The 21080-nt window shown below is 43.5% G+C and overlaps 1 protein-coding gene across 2 annotated transcripts in view; it reads right to left on the reverse strand.

The window, feature by feature from the left end:
* LOC119166906 (proteasome activator complex subunit 4-like) overlaps positions 1 to 21080 on the reverse strand; it is an 81544-nt gene that overhangs the window by 35426 nt on the left and 25038 nt on the right. For both annotated transcript variants that reach the window (XM_075867583.1, XM_037418295.2), the window contains exons 12-26: positions 16032 to 16340; positions 14264 to 14362; positions 12899 to 13036; positions 11032 to 11253; positions 10285 to 10442; positions 9126 to 9218; positions 8284 to 8339; positions 5858 to 5923; positions 5750 to 5805; positions 5572 to 5670; positions 4669 to 4731; positions 3751 to 3846; positions 2955 to 3278; positions 1222 to 1331; positions 152 to 205 (exon numbers count right to left, since the gene is read on the reverse strand). In XM_075867583.1, coding sequence (XP_075723698.1) covers positions 152 to 205; positions 1222 to 1331; positions 2955 to 3278; positions 3751 to 3846; positions 4669 to 4731; positions 5572 to 5670; positions 5750 to 5805; positions 5858 to 5923; positions 8284 to 8339; positions 9126 to 9218; positions 10285 to 10442; positions 11032 to 11253; positions 12899 to 13036; positions 14264 to 14362; positions 16032 to 16340 — 1943 coding nt within the window. The remainder of the gene's footprint in view (positions 1 to 151; positions 206 to 1221; positions 1332 to 2954; positions 3279 to 3750; positions 3847 to 4668; positions 4732 to 5571; positions 5671 to 5749; positions 5806 to 5857; positions 5924 to 8283; positions 8340 to 9125; positions 9219 to 10284; positions 10443 to 11031; positions 11254 to 12898; positions 13037 to 14263; positions 14363 to 16031; positions 16341 to 21080) is intronic.

The following is a 21080-nucleotide window of genomic DNA, read 5'->3' on the forward strand; positions in this document are numbered from 1 at the left end:
AAATGGTCTTGACAAATGTCACCAGGCATTAATACCAGCACTGCCTTTCACATGCTAAGCATTTGGTTAGAAGTATATGCTAGCTCATCTTCTCTATGCTGTATCTCTCTACAGTGAACTCATCACACGGAAAGAACAAGTGGATACTCACAGGCTGCCACTCTCCACCTGAGAAACCAGCTTGCAGACAAGGTTTTCATACTCCCTGTGGAAAAGGCAGAAAAATTCGATGCTTAATAAAAGTGAGCAAAATTCATAAATGAGACAAGCTAGTTCACCACAAAACAGCACATACACACACAAAAACAAAAGAAGAAGGAAAGAACCGAACCACGAGCATTGCTTCGTGTGTGTGTGCAGTTTTATGATGAAGGTTACCAGCTTGCCTTCCTAGCTACTTGAATTAATCAAGCAAATCCAGTAGTGCATGTCTGAGCTTTCCAAGATAACTAGCCTGAAAATTACAAATTTTTTTAAAGCTAGCTTGTCACTGGTTTTAATAATGAAGCCGATCAAAAGTAAATGCAAAACCCACAGTGAAATCGCCCTATAAGTAAACCCATTTTAGTAAAACAACCAGTAAGAGTCCTCGCTGACGGAGAAAAATGTAATTGCAAGGTACGGTACACTAAGCAAAAAATTTTCAGAATCCACCAGGTACGAACTGCATTACAGGAATTTCTCATGCGTCCTTAGCACTTAGTCTCCTTTCCAGCAAGCATGCTGGAAGCTACACGTAGAAACGATGATGACGACGTCTTAATAAGTATGGCCAATAATATACGCTTGTTTGTTAGAGTGTGTCGTGACTTTGAGTACTCTCAATTGGGTTTACGACATGATTTGTCAACAGAAGAGTAAGCCATTTTTAGCTCCCTTTGAGGGTCAAATGCAAATCCCGGCTGTGTGCTGTGCTGTGCAATGTTTGGCTCATCCATTCTCGGGGGCCTCCACCCCCAATCGGCAGGGCTTCATGACTGTGCATGATGTGTGTATTGTTGCACAGCCCATTTAACCACAAAAACCTACTAAATGCCTGCAGGTTCACGTCCTTCAAGTGTAGTAGCTACAACGAGAGGCTTTCATTACATTCAACAAAGACGACTGGTTTCAGTCTGGTAAGCTTCCTCTATGCAGAAAACAAAAATGCAGACATCAATCGGAAGAACGCAATTTTGCCGAGGTTGGCGTTGAATGCACCAAATCTAGTGCAATACTTACGTTTTTGCACGACTGTTGCGTTGTTCCTCAGCTTCCACTGCTGCAGCCATTTCTTCAGCAGATGCAGCAAGTGCCAATAGCTGGGCACGTTCCAAACAGGGTGCTGGCACCTGATAGAAGAAACGACATGCAATGAACAAAGTCAACACTGAGAAAACCATACTGAAGTGCTGTGTCAGTATCTCCTCCACATCATCACTGTTCGGTTCTTTCTTAATTTACTTTATTAAGTAGCACCAGTAAGGTCCAGTTGAAGACCAGTGTTCTTACTGCCCCTTTTTCTTTCTGTGCTTATCTGTTTTTTAATATTTTGCCTAAGCCCTAGAAATGCATAGAAGTGTAGTGTTTTGACTACTACAGTAAGCTGTTTTAAGTACAGCCCTCACGAACTGAATGAAACGGGAGGTTTCAATTTAGGGCTAAGCAATTCAATTACTTTCGTTCTCACCATCTTCAGTTCCTGTCATATCAGTGCAACTTCTACTCGAATGTGTAGATTAAAGCCAACATTATTTTTAGGGACCAGATTTGTTGTGACATGACGTGATTATCTAAAGGAATTGCACATACCAGTGATCATAAAAAGTTTAATTGACAATATCCCCTTAAAATTTTTTTATATGCCTCACCCTATCACACTCTGGCTTTGTGACAAAGCTGCTTTTCAAACTCTGTTGCAGTGCTAAACACAGTGGCAAATGTAGACGACTCAAGAAAACGCTGGTTCCAACACTGAGATATACTGGGATGTTACAGTGGCCCCTTCATACTTTTATTATGCTCCACTGTGCCAAACTATGGTACTGCAGCATAGCTGCCTTTGGGGCTCTGCTACGGTCTTAAACTGATCCAAGCACTACACCTACGCGGCAGAGGTGAGGGTTTTATTAATTAATGCTGTTTCAGACCAGAAAGCCTGAACAAATCAGACAAAGATTTATAGCATCCAAAATTTTAGATGTTTTATACATGACATCTACAGGCAGATGAGGAACTCCGAACTGGAAAGGAGTGCGACCTTGTATGCCAAATCATTAGGACTCCACAGAAGTGAAAGTTCAGGAAATGGTGTTTTTTCCTCTCACAAGTATTGTCGACACCATATTGGTTGCACCAAACCATGTAAATAAGTACAATTCGGTCTCTGCATTGCCTCACCATTGATAAAACAAACTAAGAACACCCACCATCCCCTCAGTATCCAACTAACCAAAAGAAACACTTCCATGTTCCTATCTGACAAGAATGTGCTTAAATACGCTCTGCAACTTCTTTCTGTGATTTTACTTCAAAGTGTTTGAAAAGTATTAAATAATCATCAACTACTCAAAAAAGTAATTCGATATACACTCAAACTTTATTATTTAAATTTGCAATGCATTCAATATTTAGAATACCCACAGCCTTACTAAAAATGAGGCTGCACCCACATAAGGCTGACACCCACGCTGCCGAAGAGAGGTCTTCATTGCTTTACTATCAAATAGATCGCTCCTCACATCGGCACTTCTGTGGCACTGCTGCTACAAGCTCCTGTGTTGTTTACCAGTGATTCAATATTCAACGTTACATATAACAGTTCAGTTTTGCTTTTCTGAAGTGCCACCAAAGACATGTTCCTTTTTTTTTTTCTTTTTGCATCGAACCTAGCGTATGGCTATGGGTTCACGCAAAGTGCGTGAACTTTGCGTAAAACAAAAATCAAACTCGATTCCAAACAGCGCTCGACATACCTTGATCGCAATCTGTATGGTCTCGAGGTGCTTCTGCAGCGTCTCGAGGATGTGCTCCAGGAGCCAGATGATGGACGGCTTCTCGGAGTGCCGTGCCCCAACCAGTGCGGGCCACAGGGAACCCAGGAAGGGCCAGTCGCACAGGACGAGCATCGTTCGCTGCTTCTTGCCGAGCAGGGTGTACAAGGCACCCTTGAACTGTTCGTGCGTCACTTCAGGCCGCTCGGGCGTCAGCTGCTCCATCAGTCCTCCCAGCAGGAGAGTGTGCGAGCCTGGGTAATTGTGCACGCAGTTGCCTAGCACCTCCTGGGCTTGAATTCGCACCTGCACAAAATGGTTTGTTCGCTTGGTTATTTAAACTGTTAATTCCAAAAGAGCCATTACAGGAATAAAAATGCAATCACCGATGCAGTTCAATCAAGAAGCCCGTGCGCAACATAAGTGTGAAGATGATTGCAAAGACACTGCTTGCTTTATACACATGTAGAGTAGAATAAAAGAAAAACAAAAACAAAATGCGCTTGTCGCGTGCATAGCACGGCATTAAGAATTTGTGATTGGAAACACAGCATGACCGAAATAGGCAAGAGCACGCAGTTTGTTTAAAGACTTAATAATGTAGGAAAAGGAGACCAGTAAATAAGGCAGCATGTTTGTTTCATTAATCACCCAGTAAGGGAGCAACAGTGACAATATTTGTTAAAAATGAATTCAGATGCTAGACACTGGTGGTGTGGATAGGCAGAGTGCACATTGTATGAAAACCACACTTGAATGTTTTGTTTGAGTGGCTTACCTCGCTGTAGTGGCTGGTGGCGAGGCGTGACAGGTCAAGCATCAGGTCTCGGTGAAATTCTGTGAAATAGCTCAAGTGGCGGCTCAGGATACGCATCTGCATGAAGACAGTGAGATGTCATAAAGTGGGAAGGCAAGCGAGGCTAAAGAAGAACCCTTCCAACCAGACTTAATCTTCTTCGATTCTTCAATGCAAGTTAAAGGATCCATACAACAGTGGAATAATATAATCGACAGAAGATATGCAAATTGCAGTGTTTGGTAGAAAAATAAAGAAGCATGCAAATTCAAATATTCACCATAACTTATACACCAACACGAGAAAGTACCAAACACCTGCATGACACTACCAAAAATCTGCATCAAACATATTGTAGTCTTCTCCCAAAACGACTGTATCAATTATAATTACACATGGAAAAATTAGTCACAACCTGGAACGCTGGCTCAAATGATGAATGTGAGGCTGTGAGCTTATTCACAAACGCTTAGATAGATGTGCCTTTGTGAAGTCCTTAATAATTATAAAGACATTCAGTGTTAAACTTGAACTGTACTCAGATTTATTCACGAGACCATGTGTACATTTTGTAGAGCCTCTGATTACCTTCAATTCATCAGGAAATCCAGTACACACTATTTTGTCATCCTCATGAAAGCCACAAGATCTACCGAGAACAGTGAAATATGTATTTCCAGAAGCAGTGCATGATTGCAGAGGTTATCACTGTTTTCAAGTACTAGTTCATGCATGAATTGACAGTGTCATGTCACAATCGATCCTCATGATCCATTGTGATGACTGCTTGCATTGAGATGAAGGAACTGTTGGCCTTATCAAGTCATTTTATGTATACGGGCTTTAGCAGTGGTATTGTGATGTTGAAAGAGAGCAAGTAAATATGACTGGTGAACTCACCTCTTGCTGCAACTGTGCCCTGTCCACAAGCAGAGCTCGAATGTGTTGCTTGTGTTTGGCTAGCTGCGATGAGAAAGATGATGGCAAGACCATCACTTGTATGCACTTCCTATGTAACAGGTTAAAGAGATACACTGCCCTTCATAAATTTGTATTTATTAGCATGACTTAACACTACATCTCTTCTTTCTGTGGTCTATCACAATTTACTGGCAAAGTTCATTCGTCTTTTGAACAGGCAGGCAGGCATAAAATGAATATACAAAAGAACAAGAACAATGATATAGACAGTGACTGACAACTAAAAGTTGCACTACAGCCAGCGAAACAAAGAAATAGAAATCTTCACACTCCCAGAGTCATCGTGGGTTCATACATGACAATTCTTTTTTTGGAGATAAATGAAGGCTGCCTGGAAGACAAGTTACACTGGAATAACAGATATGACAAGTCTATCACAAGAGGCACTTAATTTTCTGCCAGAGTATCACTTTACAATGTTTGGAATAAGCAGTACAATTACTTTGGTACATCACTAATGGGGGGAGGGTGTAGGGGAAGACTGAACTCTCGCCCTCTATGAAAAAATCTTTTTAGGTGGGGGAGAAGTGTTTCCCCCCCCACCGCAACATAGCCCACATACCTTAGCAGCCTTAATTATTAAGGGATGCATTTTTTTTTAGATAAGTAGTATACTTTTTGAAGGAATCAACCTTGCATAAACAAACTGACAAATTTCAATCACAAAACTGTGATGGAGAAAGTTTTGTCTACCTCACTGAATGTACAGTTAGTCTAGCTTCACTCCATGCCCCCTCACCTACACTTCTGGTGCTGTGTGATATTAATCTGCTTGTTCAGCAAATTAATATGAGCTGCATCTTCCAAAGACTTCAAACATACCCTGTTTTCCAAGCCTTTCTTCACAATGTTGAATCCCTTCCATCGAGTATCAAAGTCGTCCTTGGGGATGCCCCAAAAGAACATGAGCTCATGGTAGATCTGCGATAAGAGTTAAGGTGATAAGAGTAAAGACAGTTTAATTAAAATGCACAGTGCATAATGCTTGGCTATGCTTTACCTTGATAATCAGGCAAAGGGATTTGATGTCATCTTCGTGAGTTTCCAGAGTATGGTCTGTAAAGCAAGCAGTCCATGAATTGCTAGCAATAAACCAAACACCACGTACCTAAAACTTTCCGCATGATAGAGGCTATGACTTGTCGCACGTTTTCTCCAGACTTGAAGTTCACAGCTGCAAAGTGGAAATAATTGAACATTTTGAAAACGAGAACAAGTGATATGCACAGGTCAGCAATCAATTATCATTAAAACTAAGCCCTGAAAAATTAACATGCACAGCATTTTCTTTACAGTACATGTCAGAGCTCATTTAAATGAAGCCACATGCACTGTGAAGAAAGCTTCATTACATGTATTGTCAAATGCCCACAGTATCATTATAGTACGTATTGTAAGATGCCCACAAATGCCGACAGTATCAATGTATTTACTACATTTATAATTGACTGAAAGCAACATGTTTATAATCAGAGTTTATTGCTTTAAACACCACCTCAAATTTTTTTTATTATTTTTGGCTGTTAAAATATTTCTGGTGATAGAAGTTACTCTAATCATTACTTTACAACTATCATCTCTTTAATTTGTACGTTACTACAACTGCCAGTGCATATATAATAAAGTTAATAGAGCAAAAGCTTTCCAAAATAGTGTCAAGTGTACCAAGAATACTACCTGTACACCTTGAGAAAAGATATTGAAAACTGAGAATCGCTGTTATTTTCGCACATGCAATGAATTAGTAAATACTGAGTAAAGTAAAAAGTTGGGCGAGTTGGTGCTGGTTCATGATGATAAGGGGCGCGAAAAAAATCTACAGCTTGGTTGTGTACGAGGCCTAACGTGAGAAAATAATTCATGACAGAGTATAAAACACACTTAACAAACTGTAATTGTATCATAATACAGTGATACAGTACTGTATTCAATTTAAATAAAAATATGCATGCACCTTAATACAGAGCTTTTTGTTCTCCTTAAATCAGCACTACCTCTAAAATTGTGCGAATAAAACTGTTCATGCGACAGATGAAAAGATGAATAGATGAAAAGTCCAAAAATTTTCTTGTAAGCAATTTATAGAAACAGAAATGCACAAGGCTGTTCAAAACACATGCCATTCAACAAAGAAATACAGTCGACGTACAATTTCCCGGACCCTCAAGGGATCGCGAAAACGTCCAGAAAATCGAACAGACTGAAAAAACGAATGCAAGTGAAAACACACTTTTTTAATAGGTATTTTTTGCTGACAGAGAGAATCACGGCAGGAGTACAGGATTCTCATTGCAATTCAGCAAATGCATTGTTTACGGGCTCTGAAAAGATCTGTTTATATTTTAGAAAACAAAAATATGAAAGAAAAAAAGGGGAAAAAATTGATGTGGCCGGCGCTACTGCATTTGTAAACACTTAGGCAGGGGGGGAGCAGAAGGGGGGACACAAAAGTAGCCTATTTTTGTTACCACGGCACTCCACTGGCCGGGGTGATGTCTGCAATAATTTCAGCTAACGTCATGCTGTCGCTGTACATCGATGGTGAACCCGATGACAGCGTCAGTGTTCGCGTCAACTCCAAGCTCATTGGCTGTGTAGGTGCTGCCTATTCTATCTCAGTGTCAGAGGCGTTGGAAGTAACCTGAATGATATCGTCATCGGTCAATTCTGCACACAGCTCGAGGTATTTGTCAGCGTTAGCGAAGCCCTCAAAGGTTATCCCGGCTGAAATCGAAAAACTGGCAGCGTGCAGATCGTCCAAGGCAATGTCTGCGGGTGGAAGTTCGTCGCACATGCTGCCCACTCCGGGCGAGACTGTCGTCTTGGCGTCCAGTAGGAAGCTCGCATGGCGAAAACAGTTTCGCAGGGTTCGTTGCGTAACCGCCTTCCACGACGCAAGCTTGCCGACGGCAGTTCATAGATCAACAGCGTAGCTTTTCCCACTGCCGGAGGACAGGAGCACAGGCTGCACAGCACCATGCGGCTGTGGCATGGCTGTGGCCACAGGTTTGAATAAGCTATGGCTAGCAACAGATTGGTGTGCGCTGGATTGCGGCATTCGCAGTTTTGAGGGTACCGCAGCCATGGTGCGGTGAGTTCAAAGGTACGAAAACAAACAAAATGGCGGCGTTGATAGTGATTTCGAGTCTGCGATTAGCGGTAAAAAGTCTGGAAAATCGGATGGCAAAAGCTACAAACGTCCGGAATATTGGACTTTTTAATACATTGACTCTACGAGGAATTTGACGGGGCCACAGATGAGTCCGAGAAATCAGGCACGTTTGAAATTTCAGGCGTTCGAGAAATCGGACGTCGACTGTAGCTTCATAATAAAAAAGAAATGACATAATTGCTGTGTAAGATTTCTACTGACAAAAAAGGCCAGTGATCTAATAAAAAATAATAATTAGGCTTGTTTAGTACACGAATGTAACATTTCTACATTCCCACTTAAAAGCAGTCTATGCCACTGAACTCTACAATAGACAATGAATAACTAAGATGGGGACTTGAGAAATATGGTTAACAACTTACATGGTACTCCTAGAAAGACTTTGTACTCAAAGTAAGCAGGAACTTTTGAGCCAAACCTGCCAGGAAGAAAGAGGACAGGCAAATGTTCCATATTTAGTCGAACAGTATAATAAGAATCAAGATAAGCTACTAGTGTCTTCTAGCAGTTTTTTTTTATTATTATTATTTAATGCCTACAGGTCTTATGTCAAAGTTTGCTGTAGGGGCAAAAGATGCTGCTATGGGTGCCACGGTAGACAAGGCTACATTTTATGACGGTGTTGGCTAGCTTTGGTGGTATCCATTGTAATGGCTTGCTCTGTCTTGTGATCTCTTATGGTTATTTCAAACAAAAGGAATTTTTTTTATGAAGGGTTCAGTCATTTGTTAGATGCAGCCAAATGAACTCAACAGACTATTAGGCCAATAAAAGCATAGCGGACGTTCATCATTGTCTTTAACTCTAGCATAGTAATCATGGTGTACACTGCAATTAACTCAGAAAAATGAAAAATTCACCAACAAAATTCAAAGATTGTTAGTTCGAGTTCCCAAAACGGCAAAAAAGGCGAATTCTGATTGTCCTTACCATCTCACCCATGCACCGCAGTAATAACTGAACCATTCCCGCAACAGTGGCACTGTGGTTACGAGGCCTCACGAGGAGGCCTACAGCTGAAGCAGGCCCGACATCAGCTGAGTCGTAGGTCAAACTTGAGCAAAGTCATGCACCGAAGATTGTGCAACCCAATGTAAGTGGAGTAGGCACTGGCATAGCTGCCCCCCTCTAAACACACGTATACGTGCGGATAGGCACACACATATTTGGCAAAGATACGAAATTAAATTAATTGAAAGCTCACAAGTTGACAGGCTCCCCAGGCCACAGTGGTAGCGCAAGCCCTGCTCCCAAAATGCAGTCTAGGACCAGGTTGAGGCTGCGCTGAACCTCTTCTCTGGAAAAAAAATTGAGAGATTAAAAAAAATGAAAAGTAAGTTGCAGGGGACTTGAAAATGCTTCCACACAATGAAGGAGCAGGTAAACAAGCAGGGTATCACTAGTCAATACATGTACTAAAGCAAATCAAACAAATTAAAGCCAATGCATTCAACTAAATGTGAATTTATCGTCACCACAGCTGAGAATGTGGCTCTGCCTAAGTTTATCGGTTTGCAACACCATTCCACCAAACAGCATAGATAGGCCTCAATGTTTAGCATGGACAAACATTCACCATCACTGTTCAGCAAGATGAAACTTGATCATTTGGCGATTCTATGTTGAGAAATTTGCTTGAATGTAAGGAACAATAAATGCCCTTTTTGTATGTTTTTACAACTATACTAGCAATCCCTTCTTTAGGCCATTTCAATTTCACAAGAAAAGCTACAAATTTTAAAAAACCAGTCAGATAAACAAAAGACCAGAAAACCAATAAAAACTATAATACTGACCTCCCACAGGCACTTTTGTTTTATTTGAAATACCTTACATCGCCACATAGGCATTGAGTAAGGGGGCTTTACAAAAATTTTATGCACCAAAGGTATAAACCCAAATTCACATGAAGAAGTAAAATATTATACGCAAGAACAGAGCAATGTTGAACATATAATTAATACGATCAAAATTCTACAAAAGGTGAATGATACTAGAACCAGCAGAAAAGGTAACAATAAAAAGTGAAAAACAAGTTGTGTATCACAATTAGGGCAGATCGAGATTAGGATCACCAGATAAGTTAGTGCTACAGGTCCACTTTTAACTGTGAGCAGGCCTGATTAAAGCCAAGACAGTCCTGATCTGTGCATTGCGATTTGGCTCCCAGATTATGAGTTGGGCAATGTTGGTGTCAAACTCAATCCAGTCTGGATTATGTAGCAGTGATGATTGCTGATGGCGATCAAGAAAGGTGATCTGGATCAGTAATGCTCGCATGTAAAAGTAGCCTGTGTGACCACCAATACAAAATATCAGTTCCTTTCCACCCTGCTGTATAGATGAAAGAGAGAGAGACACACCTGGACAGAGTGCGCTCTCCCCGACTCCACCCGAGCAATGCCTGCAGTTCTGGCTGCAGGAAGGTTTCAAGCAGGTCTTGCACACATGCCAGCTCCTCACTGGACGGGACGTGCCACTTGATGTCCAGATGGTCGATGTCTCCTGCTCGACCCCACTCCTGCAAGCAACCATCCACGAAAACTACCCCATCGCAACGTTTTTCCAGCATCACATTACATCACGTTACAGATGAACTCAATACGAGCAGTATAACTTTCTGTTCACTTACGAACCTTAATGGTCATTGCTGAGAATTTATGTCCCAGAACCAGTACATGAATTTGAGGGACACTGCAGGAAATGGCTGAAAAGTTTTGACCATCTTATGTTGCTTCATGTACACTTAAATATAAATAAATGAGCTACTATTCAAAGTTGCTTCAATTTTATTTTGAATCAAAAAAGTGAAATTTGCACCTGCCTACTTCTGATTATTAAAAATATTGTGTTAGTTCGGTCATGCCAAAAATGATTATTTTTCTTTGTAATATGTGGAATATAAATACACGTGCTTCCATGGAGCAACGGCAGGGAGTAGAAAAACTTCTTTATATTGAGAAATATGTTACATGAAGGATCGTTATAAGCATGTTTAACTGTATGTATATTTGGCACTGATTTGACCAAATCACTCATTCACTTTGAATTCGCTGGGAACCTCAACTTTGCTTTTCATCCACCCCTAAAAAGAAAAACAAAACACGCACCCTGATAGGCAAGTACTCTGCAAAGTTGAGACACTGCTCCCATGGCACTGCGGTCATGCGGTAGTCGAGGGGGAAGAGCAAACTGCAAGCCCGCAGGATGTTCCGTAGCAGGCTGCTAGCCAGCAGGTAGCCCCTCCGTGATGACAAGTGCAGCGTTCGACGAAGCACATCTCGTAGCGAGGACAAGTGCGGAATCAACTCTTTACCATTACAGCGCACAATCTGCATCACACAGAACAAAAATCACGACATATCCAAGAAGTGAATGACGATGGGTGGGCAAAGCAGTGGGATCATTTGGTGTCACCATAAACACCCATGACACTGAGCACTCATGCATGTAAATAAGCAAGTGATTTATTGATTGATTTGTAGGGTTTAACGTCCCAAAACCAACATATGATTATGAAAGATGCCGTAGTGGAGGGCTCCAGAAATTTCGACCACCTGGGGTTCTTTAACGTGCACACAAATCTGAGCACACGGGCCAACAGCATTTTAACCTCCATAGAAAATGCAGCCGCCACAGCCGGGATTCGACCCCGCGACCTGCGGGTCAGCAGCCGAGTACCTTAGCCACTAGACCACTGCGGCGGGGCCATGTAAATAAGTGACAATGTGGCGTACAGTTATATACAAGGTTTATTTATCATAAATAGTATGTTGTGTTGAGTTGCGAGTTTCATTTTACCTTCATTATTGCTGCCTTGTGGTATGGCATCTTAGCCTGAAGTTGGCAAAGACTATGTCTGTGCCCGTTCTCCTGGCAGTTGGTTGTTTCCAGCCAAACGCATCTTAGAGCATATCATGATGTCATATAATGCGCAAGCCTGTCGTCCATGATCATTATCGGCATCATTTTCATCATCATCATCATCACCACGGCTATGGTGCACGTTAACACTGCAAACGGTCAAGCCTCGACCTGAGGTAACTTCACCCCTAAAACATATGGCAGCTCCACTGCTGGGAAACCTTAGGAACTGCATAGCACGAGCATCCTGCGATTCCCACTCGTAGAGTTCCCACTGTTCCATTCACAAAGCGTCGCTAATGTTTGAGGTCAGCATATGAGGCTTCCCGGTACGAGTAGAATCTTCTTAGTGAGATTTGAAAGCTTGGTGCGTGACATGCGCACTACTTTTTGAATCGCTTTTTCGACTTCCTGCTTTTACAGCAGTTGAGATATGCATCGTCTGTAGCTAGTTACCTCAGGTTGTTTACCCTGTCAGATGTAGTTATGTAGCGCCGGTGAAATGTAGAAGGACATTTGCCACTGTCTTGGCGAGGCGGTGGTGCCCTCGCTACTGAGACTAGGTGCAGGTGTTCTTTGGCTAACAGTGTATGCTAACCTGCCAATGAGAACTACTAATTACATACAACAATCTTGACAAAGGCATTAAAAATGTCGGGCAGTAATGGTGGTTTTGCTTTATGACTTACATAACCAGTGTCGCACTTTCACCTTACACTATACATTTGGCTAGGTTATATACATAAATGCAGAGGACTGCTCAAGATTACCTATGGATGCATGCGACTATTGCAGCTATGGATATTACTACACAGAACTTTTTCACACAGTAGAGGTAGCTTATCAGGCAGACGCCTACTCATATCTGTAAATGACAGAGGAATACTATAATGAACTGCCCAGAAATTTTCTATTTAATCACTTAGCTGTTTATTCTGGTACTTTCAGAGGCACCCATGTGATGGGCACGAGTAACTGCGAAGATGATCACTCGGACATGGGTTGTTAAAACACACACTATGAATTTTTTTTTTATTTCAAACACTTTTTTTTTTCTGAATGTGAAGCTAAAATTTGCACAACAGTTAACATTAACACGGTCTACAACATTACCTCAGAAAGCAATAGCAGGTGAAAGAGAAGCTCGTCGTCAAGAAGTTCCTCTGTGGCCACTTCATCAGATTTGGTCAGTGCCATGACCAGCTTGGTGAAGTGTGGCACAAATGTGGCCAGTGCCAGGTTGGGATTGACCTGAATTAAGCCCAGACAAAAAAATGCGCAACATATTAGGAGAAAGCAGTTCATGTTAAAAATGCCCTGACACGGTCAGCCAACAATTTGAAGTTTTCTGTGAAAAATAGGAGCAGAGTGTCTTTTGTGCCAATATATATATGAAAAATGAACTATAAAAGAATATTTCAGCGCAAGACGAGCTCCGGAAGTAAGCGTCTGAAAACCCTGCCTACCACTGGTCACGGCCATTTTGCCACGGCTTGTGCGACATGTGCTCGTGAAGCGGCACTGTTCGTCTTCTACCACAGTTTCAGCCTCTGCGAATCGTTCAGTTTAGATGACAGGATGAAGGAAGCTGAAATAGCTCGACTACATGAGCAGCTGACTACGAAATGGAACAAACTCGTTTGCCGGAATGTAGGTGCTAGCAAAGCAAACAGCCTGTTATGTCAAGACTTCCAAGTGCATCACTGTTATCTAACTCTCCGACTGCTCTCGTTTTTATCAAAATATTCAACTATAATTTTAAAGCTTGGCTAAAGGCGCTAAAATTTCATTAAATTGTTTGTGAATGCGAAGGATTGACCCACATAACACTGATAACCACTGAAAATGGGGTGTTGGCCCTCTAAAAAGGTCCTCCTGCAACGCTTTTGAACGTGGTCAAAAAATGCAGGTGATCAGCTGTGAATATGTGAGCCAAGTATTAGGTATTCCACGATAGATGGGGCCGGCTACATTATATCATTCATGCACTGCATAATTACTGTGGACGCTTTGGAGAGCTCCCACCTACAAGCACAGCACTCTATAGAGTTAGAATTGAAGACTATAGATAGACTCGTACCCTCATGATTACACCAGAAGTGAGGCAATACGTTCAATGAAAAGAAAAAAAGTCACGATGCAAGCTGACACAGCCTTCTTTCCACCTCTTTGCTGTCATTCCCCACCTGTGTGCTGAAGTTTTATAAGAATTAAAAACAAACAGAGAGTAATGTCACCAACTAATGCACGTTTAGAACTTTTACGATTAAACTGCTTGCAAGATGGTGACAGGTACCTGGCTTGACTTTAATGCTAATACTATTCCAAAAGATATTCTCATAAGCTAAAATTTTTCAAATTTCTGTCCTACACCTGTTAAGAGTGAAGTGGAAATGTTCAGGCAACTTGCGGATAGACATACAGATATATTGAGAGCTCACATAACCGAAAGCTGCAGTTGCAGCAAGAAAAGCTCACCCGAGCCATGCAACGGCACAAATTGGCAACGTAGCGGCCAGACACACGGGTCTCCAAGATTCGGTTGGAGACAAAGGAATGCAGTTTCTCCAGGGCAGCCTGTAAAAGAACACAAGTCGCCGTGCCGATCCCATTACAATCAGAGCAGCGTAAATGGCATCTGCCAACACATGAAAAAAAAAAATCTGAATCAGTGGCTAACACTTTAATAAAGGAAATTACTTAGGTGCATCAGGAAAGCTCTATTTGATCGAAAGCTCAACTGACCATCAAGTAAGTTCCCTTTGACGTTGTCGCGCCACATGCGTAATGCCACATGCCACCATGTATGGGCCAATATGCTAACTCCAGGCTGAGGTTTTCCATAATCAGCTACACTGATAGATCAAAGTCTGCATTTTCCTCCGAAGTGCTTTTTCAACATACCATAACAGTTAAGGTATGTTGAGCATTTATCACTGATATCCCATCGCTATGAAGACTCACTCAAGTATGTCCAACATGTAACTTTTGCTTGAATGAATTTAAACATTTGATTTTCAAAAATACTAGAAAGGTAATTGAATATTTCGAATCCTTGCACAAGTATACGTAACCTCAGTAAGCTGTAAGCTTTGTCTCAATTAACAAAGACTTACAAAAAATTAAAAAGACCTACATCCCCTTACTACTGTAATATCCCGAGAAACTGCCTCGTTCCCCTTTTCATTATAGATCCGTTCTATTCACCTGTACCAATAGGAACCGGTTTACAGCTGTGCACGTGAAGTTGAGAAATTGTCCAGCGCGAGTTCAGTGGTGCAAGCACAGTGCGACACCCAAAACGAATGAAGATGTGCTGACAAAGTGCAGGCCTTAATTCTGTTCGCTTAGTTTACACTGTTCAGCTAACACTGACTGACGACAAACCGCACATGTGTGCAGTTTATGACATGCTAACACCTTAGCAAAACATGTCGCGTCAGTGGAGACGGGTACGGCACCTACGCCAAAGTGCTGCCTTGTCTGCTCAACTGCACACGCGGCTGCATTGAGCCGGCACCATCAGCTTAGGAGGTGCCGGAATATCGCGAACCAGTGCTGCACCTCTTCCGCACCTTTTGAAACTTACGGTAGGGTTCCGAGGTCATCAATGCTGCGCCACTAAAACGAATGGCAAAGTGCAGCACCTCGTGAACTAGTTCACGTGGTGCAGGCGAATTGAACGACCTAAAAATATGTGCCAAGTATCCAGCACCCCCCCCAAGCCTGTTCACTACAGAATCTTGTCGCAGCGGTTCTTAGGAACCCTAGTTCCGAGAGTCTTTAGTTATGCCCAATATTATCTGCCCAATTTCTTGAGCCTTCTTTACAATGTGGTGGCTTGGGGTTACATTTTGAGTTATCACAGGTTGTTGAACACTTGAACTTCTTTACCCCCTCGTCATATCGCATTAAATTTTATGCAATGATTTTCCCCGAATCAGTAAGAACAGTAAATACATGCATATTCTATAAAGCATTTCCTTAGAAATTTTAGAGGCTTCTCTACCGCCATCTTGAATTTTAGTTCGCAAGTGAGCAAGAACCCTCCTCCAAATCTTGTCAAATTATTTTTTAACAGGGAAGAGGGGGGCTTGCTCAGCAGAAAAATAACTGCATATTCGAAATATTTGCGCAAATATACGTAAACTCTGCAATTTTCATCTCACTCGATGACGAATTGAAAAAGATTTTGAAGAACCACATTCTCCTCACTAGTTGCAGCTAAGGTGTAATCAAGCCTCACCCTGAAAATGTCGGGGGAGCACTGTGTGAGGATGCTGCTGAAGGTGGAGGAGAGGCCCACTTCCAGAATGTTCTCCTCAGTGTTCATCTTGTCCGTGTCCCGATCCAATCTCGTTGGATTTTCCAGGCTGCTGTTCTCAATCAGTGAAAAGCACCTCTCCATCAGTTGTAGCACAAAGTCTTCAAAGCCTGCAGTGGCCAGGCACACTTCCTGTTCAATTTCAGTGAGGTCCGTGCGAATGTTCACAGCCTTGGAGCAGTCCACCAGCGGAACGAGGGTGGCAAATGTTGAAATGAACTGGAATGTCACCTGCAAAGGTCCACAATTTCATTTACTAACACAAAATAATTTATAAAAAAGTCTGAATCCCTTGCCAGTTTAGGGGGAACATGGCACATAAAAAATGTTTTTATATTTCTTGGTAGATTTTAATGAAACTTGACAAGATTCGGTATATTTGGGTGCTGATTTCAATTGCGCAATTACATTTTGCGAGCATGTGCAGTTCTTAAAATATAGAATACCTTATGTGTCTTTTAGGAGCAAGACTTTTTTTGAACCGAGAAGAGTCACAAAGTAAATCAGCATATCACAATATTCTAAAACCAGAACTGTGTGGAGTGGAAGAAATGGATCTTACACGCTTATTATAACAAAAGTTATGGTATGTTGAACATTCATTACTGAATTCCAGCTTGAAACTGACTCACTTGCAACTGTTCAACGTACCATAGCTTTTGTTCAAACAAGTTTAGCACATCGATATTCGTTGCACTGCACACAGTTCTAATTCCAGATGATTGTGTTGTGCTGTTGCACTTTTGAACTCTCATTTAAAAAAAAAAATCTTGCTCATAAAAAAGTTTCCTGAAATATTTTGCATTTTACAAACTACACATTACACTAGAAAAATATTTGCACATTTGAAATCAGTGCACAATTATACATAAACTCCCAAAGGAGGTGTCTCTGTGTGGCTCGCACCTTCTTGCAGTGTTGGCATACATCAGTGGTGTAAACCTCCGGGCAAACGTGCTTTGCCCAGACGGGGGTCCATATTGCTTGTACTTGCAGCTGCCGTAGTGTGGCTGCTTCTCTGCGTTGTAGGTCTCGGTGAGGCGGTGGGACTGTGCACCACCGCCGGGTAACCAAGAAGTAATGCCAACTGCCATAAGCAGCAAAATCATCAGCCGAGAGCCAGGCAATCAAAGAGACGTGGTCGAGCACGTGCTTAGCATCCTGGAACGCCGGCGGCCAAAAGCGGCGCCCCCCCGGGTTTGACGCGAGTAGGTTGCTGCTCCAGGACGTCCGAGCACGCTAGTGTCTCGCTTTAATCCCCCTACCCCTTCCCCCTTTATGCCAGATTGTCAATAAAGTTGTCTCACTCACTCATACATAAACTCCCCAACTTTCATCAATACCACTTCAGGAATAAAAAAAAATTAAGAGCAGTGTCCCTCCTTAAAGCAAATGTTTTCTCACTTTTACCGCATGGCGAGAGAAAAGCTCTGGAGTTTGGTAGGTGGCCTGATGCAGTCAACAACATGAAAGTCTAGAATGATGCATGGAATAAATAAGCACCGCAAACAGTTCCGAGTTTCTTTCAATGGCCATACTACACTAGCTGTGATTCATTGAAATGTAAGCAGTTATGTTTTTCTAAGCACTCGTCAAAAAAATAGTTGGCCGACTTCAGCCATTCATCCCACTTTCAGCTCACTCACTGCAGCAGCAGCAAGACGCTATCAAAGCCCTTCTCTCTTATTATGAAAAGCTCCTCTATGATACATGCAATGTCATCAAGACACACCACATACTTGCCTGCTGTCATATCACTCACATGACTAGCGCTAAGCTGTGCCAGAAATTTGTCACAATGCGCATGCTGTGCCTCTAAAAGGAAAGCACAAACTTCACTGTACTCAATATAAGAGGTGTGAGACGACGTCAGGTACGAAGGAGCGACCGTTTTATTGTCAACCCAGACGCGCGAGCCAGCAACCGAGCAAGCAGCGAGCCGCTACGATGATGATGATCACGGTGCTTTGTATGCGCAGGTGAAAGTGAAAATGATGAGCAACACAATCAGCGCTCACACTATTTCCCCCCTACACGAAAGCGGTCTGCAAGACGTTCATTTAGTAAGTGTATGAGCGCTGGATATAAGGTTTCAGGCGAGACACATGGACGATCTCGGTCCCGCGACGACGGCGATCAGAAGCCGAAGTAACCGGCGCGACGCGATAATTTACGGCCGATGTTCGTTCAAGCACGGTGTAAGGACCCAGGTATCTGTGAATGAATTTTTCACAGAGGCCGGGTGTGCGAACAGGTGTCCAGAGGAGCACTTCGTCGCCTGGGTAGAATGACACAACTCGACGTGTCGCATCACAACGAACTTTTCGCTGGGCCTGAATGGTAGAGGTGTTGGCGCGGGCGATTGTGCGGCAGTGGTTGACACGGGCAGCGAATTCTTCCGGAAGGGACGCAGATGGGACAGAAGGCGTGGACAAAAAGCTGGTGTCTAGAACAAAAGATGGTGCACGGCCATACACAAGAAAAAACGGGCTGTAACTTGTAGTGCGTTGTATGGCAGTGTTATAGGCAAACGTGACGAAAGGTAGTATTGTGTCCCAGTTCTTGTGATCGGGTTGGACATACATAGAGATCATGTCTGACAAAGTTCTATGAAAACGCTCAGTAAGACCATTGGTTTGCGGATGATATGCCGAGGTGGTCTTATGGATTGTGTCAGAGGCCTGTAAAACTTCAGCGAGCACACGAGAAAGAAATGTCTTGCCACGGTCACTCAGGAGAACACGAGGGGCGCCGTGGCGCAGGATAATGGCACGCAGAACAAAGTCGGCTACTTCGCTGGCAGCTCCAGTAGGAAGAGCTGCCGTCTCAGCGTAGCGAGTAAGATGGTCTACGGCAGTAACAATCCAGCGGTGACCGGCGGCGGTAAGCGGAAGGGGTCCGTATAAGTCTATGCCGACGAACTCGAAGGGAGCGGATGGGCACGGGAGAGGCTGTAGAGGGCCGGCGGGAAGAGATGTCGAACGTTTTCGGTGCTGACATGATGAACAGGAAGTGACGTACCTGGAAACACTAGTGGAGAGGCCAGGCCAGAAGCAGCGAGTCTTAATGCGATCGTAGGTTTTATGAAAACCCAAGTGGCCAGCCGTCGGGTCGTCATGAAAGGCTTCTAAGACTTGGAGTCGAAGTGAGCGAGGTATGACCGGGACCCATCGGCTACCGAGAGGATGGTAAGTTTGTCGAAGTAGCGTTCCGTCATGAAGTTTGAAACGCGTGAGTTGTCGTCGCAAGCGGCTGTTGGGAGCACGAGATGAGCCGGTGAGCCGATCGATGATTGTACGGCAGTATGTGTCTGCACGTTGGAGCGAGGTGAGGTCTGCGGATTGAAGGAAGTCATCCGGTGCAGTGGGCTCGATGGGACTAAGACTGGTCATCTGCGTGGTCTCTTGGCTGGGAGGTGCTGCGCAGCAGGTAGATGCGTCATGATTTTGCAACAGCGGACAGCGTGACAAAGCGTCGGCATCTTGGTGTTTGCGGCCCGACCGGTATGTGACACTGTAGTCATACTCCTGCAGTCGGAGCACCCAACGACCGAGGCGTCCTGACAAGTTTTTTAATGATGACAACCAACAGAGCGCATGATGATCCGTGACGATCGTGAAGCGGCGGCCATACAAATAGGGGCGAAATTTTTGCACGGACCATACGATAGCGAGACATTCCTGTTCAGTGATGCTGTAATTGCGTTCCGCTGGGGAGAGAGTACGGCTCGCGTAAGCCACGACTTGCTCTTGTGAAGCCTGGTCACGCTGCAGCAGAACAGCGCCGATTCCGTGCCCACTTGCGTCAGTGTGTAATATAGTAGGGGCTGTGGGATCAAAATGGCGAAGAACTGGCCCTGACGTGAGGCATCGCTTCAGGGTCTGGAAAGCAGCTTCACAGTCATCTGTCCAAAGAAATGATGCACTTGTGGTCAGGAGTTTGTGAAGAGGAGCCGCGATAGTGGCAAAATCACGGACAAAACGGCGGAAGTAAGAGGCTAAGCCGAGGAAGCTGCGAAGGTCTTTGAGCGTGGTGGGCTTAGGAAAGTGCAGCACAGCGGCCACTTTGTCGGGATCAGGTTCGATGCCAAGCTTGCTGACAACGTGGCCTAACACTTTGATGCTGCGGCTCGCAAACCGACACTTCTTGGTATTTAGCTGGAGACCGGCTTTGGCTAGACATGTGAGCACCTCGTCTAGACGTTCTAGGTGTTGCGAGAAGCTGGATGAAAAGATGACGATGTCATCCAGGTAACAAAGACAGGTCTTCCATTTTAGGCCACGCAGCACTGTATCGATCATCCGCTCAAATGTGGCTGGGGCATTGCAGAGCCCAAAAGGCATCACATTGAATTCGAAGAGACCATCAGGAGTAGCAAACGCTGTCTTCTCTTTATCAGACTCATGCATCGGGATCTGCCAATACCCAGATCGTAGGTCGAGACTTGAGAAATATTCTGCACCCTGTAAGGTGTCAAGTGCATCGTCAATTCGAGGCATAGGATATACATCCTTGCGCGTAATTTTGTTTAGTGCCCTGTAATCAACGCAAAATCGCACTGATCCGTCCCTTTTCTTAACTAGGACAACAGGAGAAGACCAAGGGCTTGTGGAAGGTCTGATAACGTTGCGTGCGAGCATGTCATTGACTTGTTCCTCGATGACCTTGCGTTCTGAAGACGACACGCGGTAAGGGCGACGGCGGATAATACGAGAACCGTCTGTGGCGATGTGATGAGAGGTCACCGTAGTTTGACCTAAGCCATCCGAACAAACGTCAAAACAAGTCTTGTGTTTTGTTAAAAGGGCCATTAAGTCATTAGTTTGCGTTGGAGTGAGATATGGACTCAAAGTGGCTTTAAGCGCATTAGATGAGCCTCCTGGTGGCGTACACTTAGCGACTGACGGCGGAGACGATACAGTGACGACACATACCGGTGCTATGTCGATAAGGCTGGCAACAGTGGACCCC

The sequence above is a fragment of the Rhipicephalus microplus genome, chromosome 6 (assembly GCF_043290135.1).
Source record: "Rhipicephalus microplus isolate Deutch F79 chromosome 6, USDA_Rmic, whole genome shotgun sequence".
Classification (NCBI taxonomy): domain Eukaryota; kingdom Metazoa; phylum Arthropoda; class Arachnida; order Ixodida; family Ixodidae; genus Rhipicephalus; species Rhipicephalus microplus.